Source organism: Porites lutea, chromosome 9 (genome assembly GCF_958299795.1).
Source record: "Porites lutea chromosome 9, jaPorLute2.1, whole genome shotgun sequence".
Taxonomy (NCBI): domain Eukaryota; kingdom Metazoa; phylum Cnidaria; class Anthozoa; order Scleractinia; family Poritidae; genus Porites; species Porites lutea.
This window is the reverse complement of record NC_133209.1, coordinates 20850576-20869265: the sequence shown is the minus strand read 5'-3', so window position 1 is coordinate 20869265 and position 18690 is coordinate 20850576. Positions and strand designations below refer to the sequence as shown.

The 18690-nt window shown below is 38.9% G+C and overlaps 1 protein-coding gene across 2 annotated transcripts in view; it reads left to right on the top strand.

The window, feature by feature from the left end:
* Positions 1 to 10272, top strand: part of LOC140947814 (cGMP-dependent 3',5'-cyclic phosphodiesterase-like) — a 39626-nt gene extending 29354 nt beyond the window's left edge. For both annotated transcript variants that reach the window (XM_073397014.1, XM_073397015.1), the window contains 12 exons: positions 374 to 451; positions 1092 to 1214; positions 1857 to 1927; positions 2934 to 3056; positions 3711 to 3798; positions 3940 to 3987; positions 4502 to 4576; positions 5318 to 5417; positions 6296 to 6408; positions 7032 to 7070; positions 7514 to 7620; positions 8202 to 10272. In XM_073397014.1, the coding sequence (XP_073253115.1) occupies positions 374 to 451; positions 1092 to 1214; positions 1857 to 1927; positions 2934 to 3056; positions 3711 to 3798; positions 3940 to 3987; positions 4502 to 4576; positions 5318 to 5417; positions 6296 to 6408; positions 7032 to 7070; positions 7514 to 7620; positions 8202 to 8370 (1134 nt within the window). In that variant the 3' untranslated portion in view covers positions 8371 to 10272. The remainder of the gene's footprint in view (positions 1 to 373; positions 452 to 1091; positions 1215 to 1856; positions 1928 to 2933; positions 3057 to 3710; positions 3799 to 3939; positions 3988 to 4501; positions 4577 to 5317; positions 5418 to 6295; positions 6409 to 7031; positions 7071 to 7513; positions 7621 to 8201) is intronic.
* The last annotated feature ends 8418 nt before the right edge of the window (positions 10273 to 18690 follow it).

Sequence of the window (18690 nt, the reverse complement as noted above, 5' to 3'; positions counted from 1 at the left end):
CAGGTGTCTTTAATAACTTTGGAAATCATCGTGAACCCTGCTTCTGAGTATAAGTGTGATTTCCGACTTCCAGTTACTTTTCAAGGAGAATTTAAATGTAACCCAAATTTTCCTATCATAACGCTGTCGCATCAGCCACCATATTGAGTTATCATGTCGTTTTTTTTGGCTGTATTTAATCAGAGAACAACAGGAGCAACCAAGTGACGTCGCAAAATTCAAAATGGCGGCGCGCGCGCTAAATTTTCTTTAGCTTTTCCTTTCCTTTGGGAGTCTTCTTCTTTCTGTTAAAACAGTGATGGTTCTTGATCTATAAAGTACATTCATGGCCGTTATGATTTTCTCGTTCTCTCTCTCTATTTTTTTTCTTTAGTCTCTATTATACAAGAATGCTAAAGACGCCTCTCATAGAAGTCGATTGTCAAGTGAAATGATGATCTACCACATGACGGTAATTAAAATACTTTACACTGGGGACGTGTTCGATTTTCCTTAACGCAAAACAGATAAAAATAGAACTTTTGAAAGACTTGCATGCCGCTAAAAATCTTGGTAGATTTTTTATGATAGATTCCACGTTAAATTTGGCAAAAAAAACAAGAAACTAACGAAGCTCGATTGTGCAAAAAGGCGACCTATTTACTAGTGTTTAAAGCATAATTTGACGCGAACAGTTCTAAGTAATCATCTTTAATTCTTCTTTAACCCATATAGAAAGCTTCAGTAAAATTACCATTAAAAATATTTCTAAACTTAGGTAATTTTTTTTCGCACAAATATCTAGAAAAAGGAATTTTAAAAAAATTGCGGGGAATTATGTAGAAAGTATATAATATAAAAAATCAAGAGTCCTAGTGTATGTCTTCTTTATTATTGATGATGATGATGATGATGATGATGATGATGATGGTTTTGATAAATACAACACTCGTCTACTGAGAGGGTGATGGCACACTAGAATGTAATTATCTGTGCATAGATTGGAGTCAAGTTTTTTTTTTAATTTACTTTTTTAATTACTTACGTGTTTTTACTTATAAGAGCCACATGTGTAACTGATTGAAGGGTTTTATTGCTCTTATCCCATGAAGGTCAATCAAGCTGAAGTAGACGCCTTAATCACCAAACCAATTAGCAAGAGAGAAGATATACACTCACAGTTCCGTCTTTTCGCTTGTGCACCTAGAACTATTTTACCAGATTCTACGTTACCAGTAGGTTATCTTTTAATTCCTCATAATACTAGGCAACCTTATCGTTTACACGTTTGCAAAATGGTTGATGGGGGGCGGGACAAGAAAGATAGAGGGATAACTGACGTTTACCTCTTGCATTATTGGGCAATGGTTTTTCTCAAATTTTAGGGCACATCGTCTCTTTAAGATGGACGCTTTAATTTACGAAATGCTCTTTATCAGAGAAAGAAACCTAAACTAAACGCTCAATCTGACTTTATCATAGCAAAACTATTTATCTGATAATTAGCACCTTATATACTTTATATTGTATTTTTCTCTTTTAATCACATGCAACTGAACTTTCGCACACATAACTCCCTATATAAGGATCTCACGGAATTAAGAACTTCACGAATTTGAAAACGATGACATGGAGTCACGAAACATCACTCATTGCTATCGCTAATTTTTATTGTCAACATGAAATCGAAGGAAACAAGTCTCTCGTTATCGCTACAATGAATCGTCATCATTTTCTATACTGATCTTAATCGTGTGCGAAAATGTTTTTTTCACCGATGATGTTGTTATTGTTATCATTTCTTTTTTCTTGTTAAATTATAACAGCGGTCAACAACTATAACTGATTATATTCGTCAATATCTTCTCTCTATGTAGGCTTGCCTTTGCATGTTTGAAGACCTTGGTATGATAGAGAAGTGGAGAATACCCAAAGAAGTTTTAGTAAGGTATATACCGACCAGACCCCCTAAGAAAACAGATATTCGGGTTTCATGAAAAAAGTCAAAATAACATTACTGTGGCGAAGGGAAAGTCTGACTGAAGTAGGAGGGAGCAAAGAATTTAGCCTGTGGGTCGGTTATTGAAGTCTAGCTTACACCGTGGTTTTGCAAATCTTTGGACCTTCAGATCTCTTTCGTAGTGGGTTATTTGAAGAAGATAGATGCTTTTCTTGTGTACCCTATATGCTTTCATGAAACTGTTTGCGATAAATGGTGTTTACATGAAAGCGTTATGAACTTGGAAAATGGCCTAGAAAGTGGTTTTGTCAAACACTGGCTGAACTCCGTTTGAATAACTGGCCCTATGTCTTTTTTTTTCCGTTATCGCGATTTCCATGTTCATTCAGTGTCTGCTAGAAAAACTAAAGTGGTAGCAAAACGTTGATAAAAAGCCTCTTTAGGTCCTTGTTATTTTTCTTCTGGTTTGTTTGTTTGTTCGCTCGTTTTTTGGGAGGGAAGGACGCAGTGGTGGACTACTTCCTATTTGATAGATTATACTGTCATAAAGAAACCAAAGCCCCAAAGCGTCATTATTTTGATAAGATGAAGGGAGAAACCAAGTGAGCCAAGATGTTCGAAGCTTGATTAGCCTCGAATTAACTGTAAGCGGAACATTCAAGTTGTCATGGTAACAAACCCTGGGTTTCCGCTTATCATATTTCGAACATCCTCTCATGCCAGAACCCAAACACTTAAATTACTAAACCACGATTATGCTGATATTTTCTCGTTTGCAAGCGAATACTCGAGGAGTTGCTTAATGACTCGTGCGTCTCCTTCCCAGGACAAAGGGCACTGGAGTTTGATAATCCTAAGTATGCTGCCAAACTGCACTTTAACAAATATTGTTACAGTATCTTTACGAAATTTCCAGTACAAATGTGTTTGTCACCACAGCAAACCAATCAATGCGCAAGAAGTCACTAAGTTGTTGTAAAAATATTGTTTGCAGATTTTTGCTGATGGTCAGAAAGGGTTACAGGAATCCCCCGTATCACAACTGGAGTCACGCTTTCACTGTGGCTCATTTCTGTTACCTTCTCTTCAAGAATGCAAAGATAAGCAACAACTTAAGGTAAGCAGTCTGAGTGAGACCGTACATCCTAACCCTGATGTCCAAATAGTCGCCTTGATTTCTCGATGGTCTCGTTTTTTTTGTTTAAAGCGATTTTCAGTGGACGGCCAAGGTGATCCGACAATTATAGGGAAATCAGCTTACGCACAGACTTCTGGCCCCATAATAATCCGAACTGGTCTTGTATTCTAGATTCCACGTTGTGGCTTCCGGGTTCCAGGTGCTGGATTCCGGATTTTTTGTCAGTGGAACTTGGATTATGGATTCCTTGAGATGAATTCCGGATTTACAAAGTTCCGGATTCCGGATTCCACAAGCAGAAATCTCCCGGATTCTGGATTCCTCAAACGACGTTTCCTCAATTCCAGAATCCGGATTAGCTTACATGGGGCGAGACTCCAGTTGTATGCAGGCGGTTGCGATCGCCCTAATCGTCCGCATAGTCCCATGAGACGCGATCGCCTGAACACCTTTGAAGACGACTATTGAAAGTTGAGACAGTCTGGGCAATCCTTATTGCTTTAAACAGTGTAAAGAACTAATGTTTATGTGGTGTGCTACGCCGCCGTTGCACAGTTCAAGTATATTTCTAAAGAGGGAAATTCAAACGTCTCTTTTAAACACGCTGTTGCCTTTTTTTTTTCTATTTGACAGAGATGTTGAAATGCTGGCGTTGTTTGTGGCCTGCCTGTGTCATGATATTGACCACAGGGGCACCACAAATTCTTTCCAGGTGTCTTCGGTAGGTGAAATTACTGGTTCTGTCCTATTATGTGCCATTCGTTTTAAACTAAAAATGTGTTTGTTTGCTTTTTGTTTTGTTTGGTTTGCATTTTTCTTTTGTTTACTGCTCAATTGCGTTCGCTTTTTTAACTGTTTTCAGGGATCAACACTCGCAGCGCTTTATAGCTCGAAGGGTTCTGTATTAGAGGTACGTGCCGTATGATTGTTGTTGTTATTATTATTGATGTTTTTGTTTGTTTATAGTTGTTTTTTTCTTCCTTTTTCTCCTACGCCCACCAAGACTTCCGAAATTACGCGATGGTGCAATTTGGTGTAATTGACCTCAAATTGCATACGTTATCGCGCGCATGATTGGTAAAAAAAAATCTCCATATTACAATAAAGCAAACAATGAATTCTAACTTTCACTAAAACTGATCGCAGTTAAAGGTGATTCACCAGTTAAATAGTCTTGAAAGACATCTTTAAGCTCTGATTGCTCTTGTTGGTGATCGTTGGGCAGCTCAGCCAGTTTGATTTTCAAACACAAATGGAGTGGACGGCGGTGTGACTCGTCTTGTAATATTACTCAGAAAAGCAGACTCGACTTGAATGTTTTGTGTACACGTACTTAAGCTCAGTTTATGCCGTGAAAAAATAATGGTCGCCTCATTTACTGTATGTAAAACCGACTAGCATTTACTTTATTTGCTATTTTGCAGAGACATCATTTTGCTCAAACCATGTGCATCCTCAACTCAGAAGGTTGTAATATTTTCAAGAATTTAACCGGAAAGGTGAGATTTCATTGCGTCGTCTGGGTATTCATTTAACCACGTCAGCAAAAGCTCAGTCGGTAATGCTCTGGTCTACAGAGCGCGACGTTACGGGTTCGTTCCGTGGAGCGTGTTATAATAACTGCCCTACAAGCGCTTAGACCTTCACGTGGCTCAGATGATCATATCGAAGTTGCCCCGTACCTGAATTATTTTATGTTCTGGTTGTTTTACATGTAACAAGAATTCAGACGTTTTTAACAGTCCAACGATTATTCAGCGGAGTCTCTCGTTTCCGTCCCACCAATAAGGGATCATTGGGACCCGTTTCTCGAAACTCCAGGACTGTTCCAGGCAACGTTTCTCGCCTGTAGCTATATTTCAAGGGTTAGTAGTGCGGGTCCAAGGTTATAAACCTTTCCACACCGTTTCGTTTACCGATAGCTTTATTGGATTACTTTCTATTGAAAACTTTTGAACTTTGTAGCTTGAGTGCAAGCACCGTGAACAGCTTTCTCGGAGACTTTTGGACATTTCTTGGTGTTGCGGAAACCATTGTTGGTTAGAAATTGCGTTATGGTGTGGTTATTGTTCAGTATCTTTTCAATCTTTTGTATTTTGTCATTTGGTGATTGAACACCAACACCAAGAAACCACGGACTTTTCGAAAACGGACTCAAGAGAGAAGAACAGACGCTCTAGGGACGAGATTGCAGCACCATTTCATTTGATTATAAGATCGTTATTTGCCTTTCCCTTTAGGACTACGAAGAAGTCTTTGGTCTCATCCGTGATATCATTTTGGCAACAGACCTCGCTCATCATTTGAAAATCCTCAATGACATCAAGAAAATGGCGAAAGGTGAGCTGAGGAGATCATTAGATTCGTTCGGTTTACTGTTATCGTGGGACACTTTCAGGCTTTAAAATTCAGGTAGAAGAGACTTCAATGCAAATTTCTCTTTTCACTACTCTCCAACTTTTTCTCCTTCTGCAGTTTTGCCCGTCCATACACTTATTCTAAGATGGTGGCAAATTCGGTCTTTCTTTTTTCTTCATCGCATAATAGGTATCCAATGTCTCGTCTTGAGTAAACGTTAATTATCATTCCGCAGTTGCCGTTGAGGGGAAGTTAGCAGGGGCACCCAGCGACGATTTCCTCCTAAATACACTGCAAACACTTTTTAGGCTACCCAGAGTACTTTTACATCTCTAGAAATGCATTCCAAGTGGCGCTATAAAATTTGTATCTGTTCGGTCATCCTAGCGGAACTTGAGTCCTTTCGAAATTACAAGGGCTTCAGTATTATTTTCCCCGAAAATTTTAGAAGCAGTTTTAGATGCAGTTTAACGCATTACCAAATTATTAGATAAACGTCGAAAATTGTACATGGATGGAACGATAATCCAGAAATTTTTAGCCGTCCTCGAGCAACAGAAAATTCAAGGCAGTATTTGCTTCTCCGAACAGATATTTTAGGGAAAACAGTTGTTGGGTGCCCTGAGTTAAAGGAAAGTAATATAAATATTATTAAAATTAAAGGAAAGTAATATTGCCACCATTTTGTAAGGTGTATGCCGTCTTTTGGCTTTCATTTATCCCTAGTGTTAACGCGCAGTCTTCGTCTATTCTGCAGTTCTGAATTACATTCCCTAACACTGCATAACTTAAACTAAAAGCACAGCTGTATAAGATGTGTAACTATCCTCGATCACACCTCTCTGTATATTTGTCCACAGACGGATTCAATGCTGACTCTGCAGACCATCACACTCTCCTTCTGTTTCTTATGATGACAGCCAGTGATCTCTCTGATCAAACGAAAAACTGGGAGGGAACAAGGAGAACAGCGGTAGATGTCTGATTCTGTTTCCTACTGAAATACCAAAAATAAACAAAATCAGGTTTTTTAGAGGCCGTTAATAACATTAAATGAAAAATCCCAGTGGTAGCGTGAAGAGAAACAAGAATAAACTCAACTCCCATTTCCAGCTTAGACCCGAGGCTTTCCGGACTGGGTTCTACTCTCGCGCGGTGATCTCACCCAAAAGAACGAGCCTAGGCCCCAGTTGTTCAAAAGGTGGATAACGCTATCCATCTGATAAATCACTATCCAGCGGACGTATTAGGGAAACCAATTGCACTATCCACTGGATAAGGATTTATACGGTGGATAACGCAATCCTTCTTTTGAACAACTGGGACCAGAACGAGAAGGAGAACTCATGCCCACCCTTTCCCAGACTTCACGCGGACAACACGGAAAGATAAGATGTCTAGGGACCAGGCTACCACTTATCATGTTACAGCGTCGCCTCTGGGACTCGAACTAAGGCCACTTCTGCGGTAGGTTAGCGCGCTTATCATCCTTGCCAGTCCAAATTCACTTGGTAGCCAATAAGCAGCTTAAATAAGGGTGTTGGCGACTATCATTCTGTTGGTAATTTATTTTCCTGCTTGATTTGTTACTTGTAGGACCTGATTTACACCGAGTTCTTCTCACAGGGTGACATGGTGAGTATTCGTTCGCAAGTCAAGCGGGGACCCTGAATTGGCCGGGCGACAGGCGTTCGGTGCTTTTCATCAGACCAAAGTGTCGGGAAATTTTGACCAAGTAATTATGTAAATGAAACGGTGTGAGAATTTGTTAGTTGGTGCTTTAAATTAAATTTCTTGTTTTTTATTCTGACCTCTGTCTGGTCGCTTTGCCACTCATTGTTACTGGCGACAAATGTAAATATTCTAAGGATCTTGAAACTGAGAAAAAGAAAACAATTTCAGAGTATAGCTTGATATGTACTGTTATATTTATTCTAGGCTGGCCTTCTTTTTCTCAACTTTTTACTTGTTGCTATCTGATTTTATCTCCATTCTGTTCTTTTGTCCAAACCAGTTCGCATGGGATTATCCACACTTTGTTTGTTTGCCAATTCCCCTCTCTTTTTTTTACTTCACAGGAAAAAGGCATGGGGATCACCCCAATTGAAATGATGGACAGAGAGCGAGCATGCATTCCTAAGTTGCAGATCGATTTCCTCGATGCGATAGCAGTTCCAGTGTACAGGTTAGCTGGTAATGTAAAGAATATCAGAACTCCTGCTCTACTCTTCCTATGAATATTTCTATCCGGAAAGTCCATTTTTTCGTTTTCCTGGGACTTAGAAAAAATGTTTGAACTAAAGTTCATCCCTGCAGTATTTTTCTACTCACGAAAGTCGACACTGGCAATCTGGCTAAGACGGCTTTCAGTCCGCCTTTTCTCTTCGATCTGTTGGAACAACAAAAACAGAAAAAAAAAATGCATCGCCTTAGGCTAATGATGGTTACTTTTGGCACCCCACTGATAAAGCCAGAGGATCCTGTGCAAATGGCACCCTTTCCCCCCATGTAAGGGAATGTAAGTCTTGGATTTTGGATTCCAATCGTTAGTGGGATTCCGGTTTCCTTGAGCTGTATTCCAGATTCCAAAACCCAGGATTCCAGGTTCTACCAGCGAAATTTTCTCGGTGTGCCGATTTCACAAGCAAAAATTTCCCGAATTCCGGTTAGCGGGGGTTCTGGAGGTTCTAACATGGGGGCGGGGCGATACCCCTGCATCACCCTCCAACTCCCAAAAACTGAAAACTTTTGAAATTAACCTTCTAGGTTATTGTCTTCTCTGTTACCGGAGACTCAAGTGGTGCTGGACACAGTTCTGTCCAATAGAAAGAAATGGCAGAAAGCACAGGAAGATGGAGACTATGTTCATCGTCCTGTCACGGCTACTGCTGGCAAAGAAAGCCATGCAATAGAAAATGGAAAGGTTGCTCATTAAGAAGTAATTGTCTTAAGTTGTTTTTGTGCAGGATCTGATTTCTTATTTGAGGTATATGGTATTGTGGCCTTTTACATTGAAGCCCAGTTTTCAAGTTACATTTTATGCCGTTTTGATTTTAGTTGAAGTTGAAGGGCAAGGGAAAAGAAAAACGTCCTCTGGTGTCTGCCGAAAGGTTTGAAACGATGCGGAACAATTGCCATTTATTGTGTTTGCGGTATCCCTATAACTTAGGGTTAGTTTTGGGTTCACACTTGGTTCCCGAGCGCGCTGCCTCTAATACGAACGACCAACCGAATTGAAGGACGCTAAAGTAGATACTCGGTTTCTCTCCGCTGTTTTTCATATCCATAACTTCTTGCTTCTCTTTGCTCACGCGTTAAAGTGGCGTCTGACAGGGCAACATGGATCCTATACACAGTGACACATCAGGTACCCAAAGTGTGAACTCAACACTATTTTGTACCACTACCGGGTAATCACAGGGCTAGCAACACATTCCTCATGAGCTTCAGTGGAGCGTTAGTTGACAAAGGTCTGTGAACTGATGCGCAAGGGCAACAAACACTTGCAAAATAGTTTGGACACTCTTGCAGAAAATCTAGGTTTCTTACTTCAGTGTGTCGTGAGTACAATTGCGTTTCCTCCCTCTTCCCTTCCATGGTTGTCCCTGCAAGTTTTGGATTCAATCTTGCCTGAGTAATGAGGCCTTCCTAAGGGGTTACGACAGAGCAAATCTGAGATTTGAGAGGAGAGGTGGAGGGGCTAGAGGAGGTATCTTTCCCTTCGCTCTCTCCCCTCTTCGCCCTTTCTGCCGAAAACGCCTGATACTCAGATTAGTTAGATAAATCTGGGAATCCTTACAACTTTAATAACAGTGGCGTGCGAAGTCTGTTAACTTATAGATGTTGTGGTTCAGTTTTATCCTTCCATTGGGATATGGTAATGTATGATAAACAAAGGCAAATAAAATTTAAATCAAGGATAAAATTGAACCACAATGTAGACACCATTTTAGGCTTTAAACATTATACAGTGTGCCAATCATTTTTGCAACTGGTTATAGCTTGAACTGGTCGCCGTCTTCGTCAATGCTAAAGCTCCCCATTAACACGTTTCTGCAGCTGCGAACTTAGGTACCTGCCGCCCATTTCTTGTATTTGTTCGAATGCTTGGTTTCTCCTTTTTGACTGTTCGTTTGTTTGGTTTGTTTGGTGTGTATTTGATAATATTCCCAAGACCGTTGCGCTCTTAATGATTAAGAACCAACTAACTAATTGAACGAGGCAAAAACAGGAAACCATTTTTAAAAGAAAAAAAAAAAACTACGTTGAAAAATTCATAAACAGGTAGTAAAAGAAGGGAGACAGAAACTGTAATCCATGAAAGAAAATTCAGGTAAATACTGATGACATATATATTTGGAAGAGTTGTATAGTAAAAAATTATTGATAATCTTCTCTATGGAAGTTTTATTTGATTGGGTAATTCAAAGACATTTTCATTTATCTTGATTTTGAATCGTTAATTCCCACATTTTCAATTTTAGCAATGGAAAAAAATCCGTTTGACCATTTCATTTGGACAATTTACCAAGTATTAATTAGTTTAATCAGAGATCTGATTTTATTATAGAGATCTGATTTATATTTTTGTTTTCATTGTTGAAATAACTTTAAATTTCTGGTTGAGTCTTTTTCTTCTATTTGATAAGGACAGCCTTATTTTGAGCGTTTTCAGGGCTAACGCCCTACTCTGTATTTGCTGTAAAATTTATTGTTAGTGTACAGTTGCAAGCTTACGTTAAGATTTTGAACCGAGAAACTCGTTGTTATTTATTTAAAGGAAAATATTGTTATACTATAAAGATATTGAAGAGTAGCAAAATAAACTCCCCCGAAAGAAGTCCTTGGCCGTCGGTCAGTGTGTGTTTATATTTTTAAATGGAATAATAAACTGATTCAAATTTCATATACTGGAATTGTGGAATGCGGACGTTGCGTCTTCAACTGCGAGGATCTTTGCATTTACTTTTAAATGGATTGCAAGGTTGAAACAGGTTTTGGGAAGATTTTTGATTGCCCAATATTTCGCTTTAAAGGCAAAACTTACCTTCATCAAATTCTTGGAAAAGCTGGGTAAAAATATTTCAGTGGCGGTTCCAGACCTTCAGATTATGGGTGGGGTGGGGGGGGGGGGGGGGCGGTCATCAAGATCCTGAGATAAGGAGCGGGGCCGGTCTAAAAAAAAAACGAAAAGGTTTCGGTCTCTTCGGGCCTCAGTTTGGTCTAAAAATAAGGCGGGAGCCCTTCCCTGGATCCGCCACTATGAATTTGGTGTTACAATTTTTAAAAATGATAAAATAGTAAGATAAAAATGTGATTGGCAGAGAAAGACAAAAGAGGGAAACGTGTATACAGAGGTTTTATAAAAGAAAAAAAAAAAGATTAGTTATTTTAATCCTGGTTCAACACTGGGTTAAAGGTTAACCCACGATTGGTTTTTTATCTTAGCCGTTAGGCTTCGGTTGTTCAAGCGCTGGATATCGCTATCCACCGGATTAATCACTATCCAGCGGATAAGTATAAGGGAAATTAATTGCGTTATCCAATGGATAGAGAGATTTATCCATCGGATAGCGCTATCCACCTAGCCCCAGTTGTCCAAACGTTGGATAGCGCTTTCCACCGGATAAATCACTATCCAGCAGATAAGTATAAGGGGAATTAATTGCGTTATCCAATGGATAGAGAGATTTATCCATCGGATAGCGCTATCCACCTAGCCCCAGTTGTCCAAACGTTGGATAGCGCTTTCCACCGGATAAATCACTATCCAGCGGATAAGTATTAGGGGAATTAATTGCGTTTTCCAATGGATAGAGAGATTTATCCATCGGATAGCGCTATCCACCTAGCCCCAGTTGTCCAAACGTTGGATAGCGCTTTCCACCGGATAAATCACTATCCAGCAGATAAGTATAAGGGGAATTAATTGCGTTATCCAATGGATAGAGAGATTTATCCATCGGATAGCGCTATCCACCTAGCCCCAGTTGTCCAAACGTTGGATAGCGCTTTCCACCGGATTAATCACTATCCAGCGGATAAGTATTAGGGAAACCAATTACGCTATCCGCTGGATAGTGATTTATCCGGTGGAAAGCGCTATCCAACGTTTGAACAACTGGGGCCTGAACTACACTTGAACCTCTGTTAAGGGGACACTCCCGGGACTGAGACAAATGTCCCTTCAAAAGAGGTGTTCCGTGAATAGAGAGGTTGGGCTGGGGTTTGTTAACTTTAAACCAACAAAGACAACATAAAACAATTCATCATTAGCTTATCTCTGCGACATTATACCTTAAATTCACACAAGTGCATTTCATCGATATAAAGTGAGAATGTTCAGTTTGTGAAGGCTGCCTTCATTGTGATTAGTGTTCACTTAAAGATATCGACCCTCTTTGTGGTTAGTCACGATTTGAGTGCTAAGGTGCCCCCTGAATGGAGGTCAAACCCTAGTTTCGGTTCTCAAAAAACATGTCTCTTTACCCTGAATAGAGGTGTCCCCTCAATAGAGGTAACAGATACAAAGATTATGCGGACGTTTCTCCGGGACCAAATTTTGTGACTCCTGAATAGAGGTGTCCCAAAGGAGAGGTTCAACTATTTCTTATATTTTAGGTTAACATGTGGGTGTCTGAATAATGACTCTGCAATCGAATTATAGATAAAACTCCAGCAATTGATGTCCCTTGGTAGAAGAATTTCCCTAACTTGGGTTTCCTCTGTTATTTATTCACATAAGTATCTACTGCGATTTATCATTTTAATAAATCCAACGTTCTTAAAAGAGGGGGACATGGGGGTTTACGATAGTGCCGTATTGAGCCTTTTTGCAAGCGGTATTTCGGTAATTTTGATTTTAATGTGCGGTATTGCGGTATCATCCAGCCCCGCGGGTTGAGGTTTTTCGTCCTTCTGGCTAACGGTATTCGGGAAAAGAAGATCCATCACGGTATTGCGGTACTGTTCATTTGGCCTCTCCTGTCTAATGTAGGTCAATATTTGGAAGACTTTAGAATTAACGGTAAATGAAAACACAATTTCTGGCAGTTACTCTATGATAAAATTGGTAGGGCATCCAATCAACTGGCTTTTCAATCTTTGTACCGATGAATTCGAGATCTTCTCACGTTTTCTCGCTAAGGCTGAGGTTCATTTCTGGTGTATACAAGCTCAGATAAAAAAAAAAATGCGAGATGGATACAAAATTAAGTAGTCACTAAGTAGGCGTCACCGATCATAAATGCGGTATCGGTATTTCGTTCATTTTCGACACGGTATTTCGGTATTTACCATTTTTTTTGTACGGTATTGCAGTATTGGGTACCCGTAATCATCGTTGACCAAATAGCTCCAAATGCGATTACCCGCAGTTAGGTGAAATGGTCTCCAAGTGGCTATGTGATTCTGCCGGCCTTCAGACATCGAGGGTTACCATTTATTCTCTCTTCACACCCCTCTATCTATAAAGAAATACTAATGGAAAACAATCATAACGAGCAACTTCATTGTTTTGATATATCTATGAAGTATTATTACTGTTTGAAAATTTTGTTGTTAGAATACCATTCAGACGATTTATCTTCTTTGAAGAGACCCGATCTAGGACATTTTCAGCTCATTTTTTATACATATTTTTTTATTATTTTTTGCTGTCCCTCTTGAATGAATTTCAGCTGAATTCCAAGAAAATTAGGCCAGACACGAAAAGCTAAAGGGAGCGAGACTTCCGGTCCTCATTTGCCGATGTACCATTGCTCAACGTTTTAACATTTGCGCGCACCGTTTTGTCTAAATCTCCCTATAGTCCGGTGGCTTGGTGCAAAAAAAAAACGCACCAAACTTTGCATGGTTGTAGCTTAGGGCATGTTAGTCAATATTAGGATCGGTGCCCACAGCTACCTCTTTAGGCTTTGCAGCAACTGCTCGGTGAAGTTCTTTAACAACCTATCATGATGGTAGCCCTGTGCTGAAAATTGCAATCCCTTGTTTTTGCCATTTTTGGATGAAAATCGCATAAAAGGCATGTAAATGGAAAAAGAAACTGTATTACTACTGATTATTATTATCGAAACCAATGACTAAAACAAGTCAACTTAATGATATAGCAATAATGATTTACCATAGTGGGTATCCTGTGCTAAAATATAAATTTTCTTGTTTTTTGCCATTATTTTCATGAAAATCAAATGAAAGACTTGCAAATGAAAAAGGAAATTGTATTGTTATTGAGACCAATGACAAAAACAAGTCAACTAAATGATATATCAGGAAATTCCAAGGAAGATGTTTCAGATGCGTACTCAGTCCCAAACGGCCTTTCAAGATGTCGGCTTGAAGGTGTCTTTACATGGCCTGTGCGTATCTGCTAGAATTGCCGTTTTTTATGCAAAATTGTGTACAATTTGAATCACGACAGGTTAAAGTGAAGTTTTAAGCTCTTCTTGGTGATAAATTTGTTATCGAAAGCCACATTTTTGCTTCACATTCTGTGAATCATGAATGACTATACTGAGTTCATTTTGGTACTGGTTAAAATTGATAATATAAGTATAGGTATACAGAGCGGACAAAAGCACCTGACTTTGCATGGTTGTAGTTTAGGGCATGTTAGTCAACTTTAGGATCGGTGCCCACAGCTATGTCTTCAGGATTTGCAGCAACTGCTCGGTGAAGTTCTTTAACAATCTTCCATGATGGGTCCCTGTGCTGAAAATTGCAATCCCTTGATTTTAGCCATTTTTTGATGTGCAAATATTAAAGACGTTTTACAAAAAAACTGACTTACTCTCTAAAAATTGCACAAAACCTTGAGATGTGTTTTCAGTACTTAACTAAGGATGCTGACTTGCGCAAATCTATCTAAAATGGTAGTGAGTTCCACAGTTTAGGGGCGCAGACTGAAGAAGCCTTGTCCCCCTAAGTTTTCGTGAGTTTTCGAGGTTGTTCTAACAGCTGCTGAGATGCGGACCACAAGTTCCTGCAGTGTCTTTGATAACTAAGTCTGTCCGCTAGATAGCTAGGTGGAAGGTTATTAAGTGATTTGAAAACTGACAAAAGAAATTTAAAAACCACACAACAACTAACAGGAAGCCAGTGAAGGTCAAATAAAATAGGCGTAATTCATTTTCATTTCATTTTATTTGTTTCTCCAAACCTTAGCAGAGGATAGTACAGAATTAGATATATAGAGTGAAATTAAATAACATTGTATATCGGAAGGAGAGGAAAGGGTCACGTCTAGATAAACTGTGATTGTGCCCCTTGCAGTTACGTATAGCAAAAAACTTGTAGTTTTTAATAAGAAAAAAAAAGTACAGGCAAAATTATAAAACTTAGTTCTTATGTTTTTTTGTTAAAAATTAAGTCAAAAAACATTTAAAAAAATAGAAAAATGAAATGAAGTCTAGCAGAAAAGAAAACGCGGCCATCCTGCTCGCTGCCCGCTGACCATGTGTTCTAGTTAACGAGTCTCAGTAACGATTCTGAGGGCAGTGTTCTGAACATATTATTAAAAGTTTCTTCAACTCCACTTTTCTAAAACCGCAGAGCAAGGAATTGCAATAATCTATTTTAGATGTAATAAAAAATGCATAGCAATTTCGCTAGACACCTGTGTGAGATACTTTCTTATCTTTGATAAGTTCCTGAACTGAGTTGTCATCAAATACTACTCCCAGACTCCTGGCTTTGCTGGAGGTGGTTGTCAGCCTTGCATTACCCATATTGAAGTCGCTGAAGAGTGGACGAGTACGGTACATCGAGAAGATAAGCACGATTTCAGTCTAATCGTGATTAGTGAGTTTCAGCTCGTTTCTGCACACCAAGATGATATTAGCTGGGATTTGCCAAGGGTAAGAATCGACAAGAGAGGATCTGAGAAACCCATTGGTTTAACGGCATTATCATTTATAGAACGCTCCTTGAAAATGCACTAGTCCTGTCTTTCTGAGTCTGGTCTGCTTCAACATGCTTACTTCTCCTTTCTTTCCCTTTCTCGCTGCTTTAGATAACAAATTCATCACCAAGAAGAGGTTAAAACTTCACTCAAACCTCTTGAGTAAAACTTGACACAATTTTGCATGAAAAACGGCAATTCTAGTAGATACTTACAGTCGATGTAAAGATCTCTTCAAGCCGCCATCTTGAAAGGCCATTTGGGACGGAGTACCCGTCTGAACACATCTTCCTTGGATTTTCCTGCTAGATCATTTAGTTGACTTGTTTTTGTGATTGATTTCAATAGTGATAATATACATATTTTTTCATTTACATGTCTTTCATGTGATTTTCATCAAAATAATGGCAAAAAACAAGGAATTGATATTTTTTTAACACAGGGCACCCACCATGGTATATCATTATTTAGTTATATTATTAAGTTGACTTGTTTTAGTCATTGATTTAATGACGACAATAATTATCCAAGTTTATAATTGCATTCACAGAAATATCATCACATTAAAGTTGCCCATTGTAATTGTTTATCATTATTGTTCCTTTATAGACAGTGGCGTGTGCAGAGAAAATGAATGGCAACTCAATGTGTCTGAAGGTAGGATCACATATATCTAGCCACTTGTGAAGTGTCTCATTAGTAGTGAGTGGATGAAATAGTAGGAGATAATGCTACAGTGAAAATGACAAGTAAATGCTGGTAATTAGAGGAAAAAATTATTGTTAGGAGAATTACTGCAAGAGAGTGTTTGCACTTGTTGTAGTACGTTATCACACTTGACAACTAATTTTTTGTAACAGCAAAGGTGTAAACATAATCACTTACACTTAAACATGGGCTCAGACTATGTTATTAAGGATGCAGTTGAGGAGAACTATGAAAGTGATCATGATTCCTGATTATTGAATATGGGGTACTCTCATTAGCACTAAATTATCACTGTAAAAATACCAAATCGTTTATGAATCAAGGTGTTTATAGTTATTTGTGTACATGCATGAGAAACAAATACTCATGCAAGAGTGATTTTGTATGAAATGTCCACATACAAGTAACGTTGAAGGTGATCAGTATTTCAATCTCAACATGCATGAGCTTGTTGAGACATGGTTGCCAGAGGCATAGTTTTTTAAATTGCTAGACTGACGGTCAAATGTACACTTTCCCTGACCAAATGAATTGACAATTTGTCCAGATATTAAGTCATCATTAAAATTCAGCCCTCTTTGTCGTAAAATTAGGCATTTAATTATACATTAATAGCGTTGAAAAATCGCTCAGTATATCAATTTAGTGCCAATCAAAAGGAATGAAACAAAACAAACTCACTTCAAGCCGTCAAACAAGCTCTTTTGAAAGGCCGAAAAATTATCTCCGACGCTCACAATACATCCAAAATAGCCACGTTACACGTGGAAAACCGCGAAAAATTGCCGCACGGAAATCGAATCATGGAAAGACTGCCTAATCCTCCCTCCAGGTCTAGGTTTTCCGAGAAAGACACATCAGGCGCTCCCCTGCCAAATATGGTATTGGTTACTACAATCTGTGTTAGACTCAATTCCTTGAAAGATTGGTTTCGTCTTCAATCTGATTTGGAGTAGTGTAATCTACGTTTACGGTGGAAAAGCCTGGTTTGTAGGCTTAAATTCAAGGCATGGTAATACTTTATGTAGAATCTTAATATCAGTCAGTGCCAGACGAAAAGCTATATATTGCAGGTTCTTCTTTCGTTTTGAAGAAGATTTGAGCTCTGAACGAATCGAATCACTTCCGCCCCGTCAGAGTTCTTTGCAACGTGAGTTCTACACATGACGTCTCGAGCCTTACCAATGAGCTGTGGTGTAGTCATACATTTCGTACCGTATAGCTAACGGATCTGTCTAAAGCAAAACAGCTAAATGCTCTATCAGTGATTTCTTTCCTGTCGTTGTACAATTCTTAGCCTTCGATTGTTTGGTATTGTCCCGGTGTTGTCGTTTACCGGCTCTTTTTGGGTACTCTCATACGTCGTATATAGCTTCTACGGGCATGTCTTTCAGTGCAATTCATAGCTGGGGCATATGAGCTTTTTATTTGGCACTATAAAAGGTAGAAAGTCCAAAGAGTTCTTCAGCTGTGGTTCCAGTATTCTGACAATTCTGTAGCGCGAATTTGCATGAAACAAAACCGACAAACATCGTCGAACACCGGTGATTATATTACCTGCTCAGTGTCAATTGTCTTGATCTCAAAGTGGCTAGAATGTATGTGATCCTTCCTTCGGCCACATTGAGTTGCCATTAATTTTCTCTGCACACGCCACAGTCCATAAAGGAACAATAATGAAAAGCAATTACAGTGGGCAACTTTAATGAGGTGATATTTCTGTGAATGAAATTATAAACTTGGATGATTATTGTCGTTATTATTGCTTTTTAAAATGTTAGTTGTCAGAGTACGATTACTTGTTTTTAAGAGAATCTGTCTGGTACATTTTTAGCTTTACTTCTTAAGACTTTTATTATTATTATTCTTTACTGTCTCTCGACCTTGACTGAAGTTCAACTAAATTCCAAGGAAATTGGGCAAGACGTGAGAACAGGAAAACGCACGGAAAGGACTGAACGCGACTTGTGTTCAATTTGCTGATCTGCCATAGGCCAATTCTTTCGTTCTTACATCCTCGCGCCCCTAAATCACTGTTTTCACGTTGTGGTACGTTGTCTAAATCTCCCTAATGGTAATTTGAAGAAGCTGATTGTGTTGAATTTTCTAGGAACACCATATGCATTACATCATTGTTTTTCATTGTTTTCATTGTTTTTTTTTTTTTAATTGTGTTGAATTTTCTAGGAACACCATATGCATTACATCATTGTTTTTTTCATTGTTTTCATTTTTTTTTTCTTCAAACCACCCTTCACAGTTCCGTTTTACTTGGTTATTATATTATACGTGCTGGGCTCATCCCACCTATCCATTCCTGGCTTCACTATTACATCTTCTAAAATAGAATCCTGCATGTAGGCTGAATCTGATTCGATATTTTCTACTTTTAATGCTTTAACCCACGCAAAGTTTATTTGTCATGGATTCCGTTTTCTTTTTATCGCAGAGGTAGAAGATCTCCCTGTTTTTGACCCGTACAATTCAGCAGGGTGTGTAGATCTCTAAATAATTTCCCCCTTTTGTGCCACTCACCATAATAGCGTGACAAACCTCATCTCTAACTTCGACTTACTCACCGAAGCCTTTTACAGTCCAGGTTGAACTTGTTGTGTTGGAGTGTTTTCAGGTGACGTCACGGTGGCC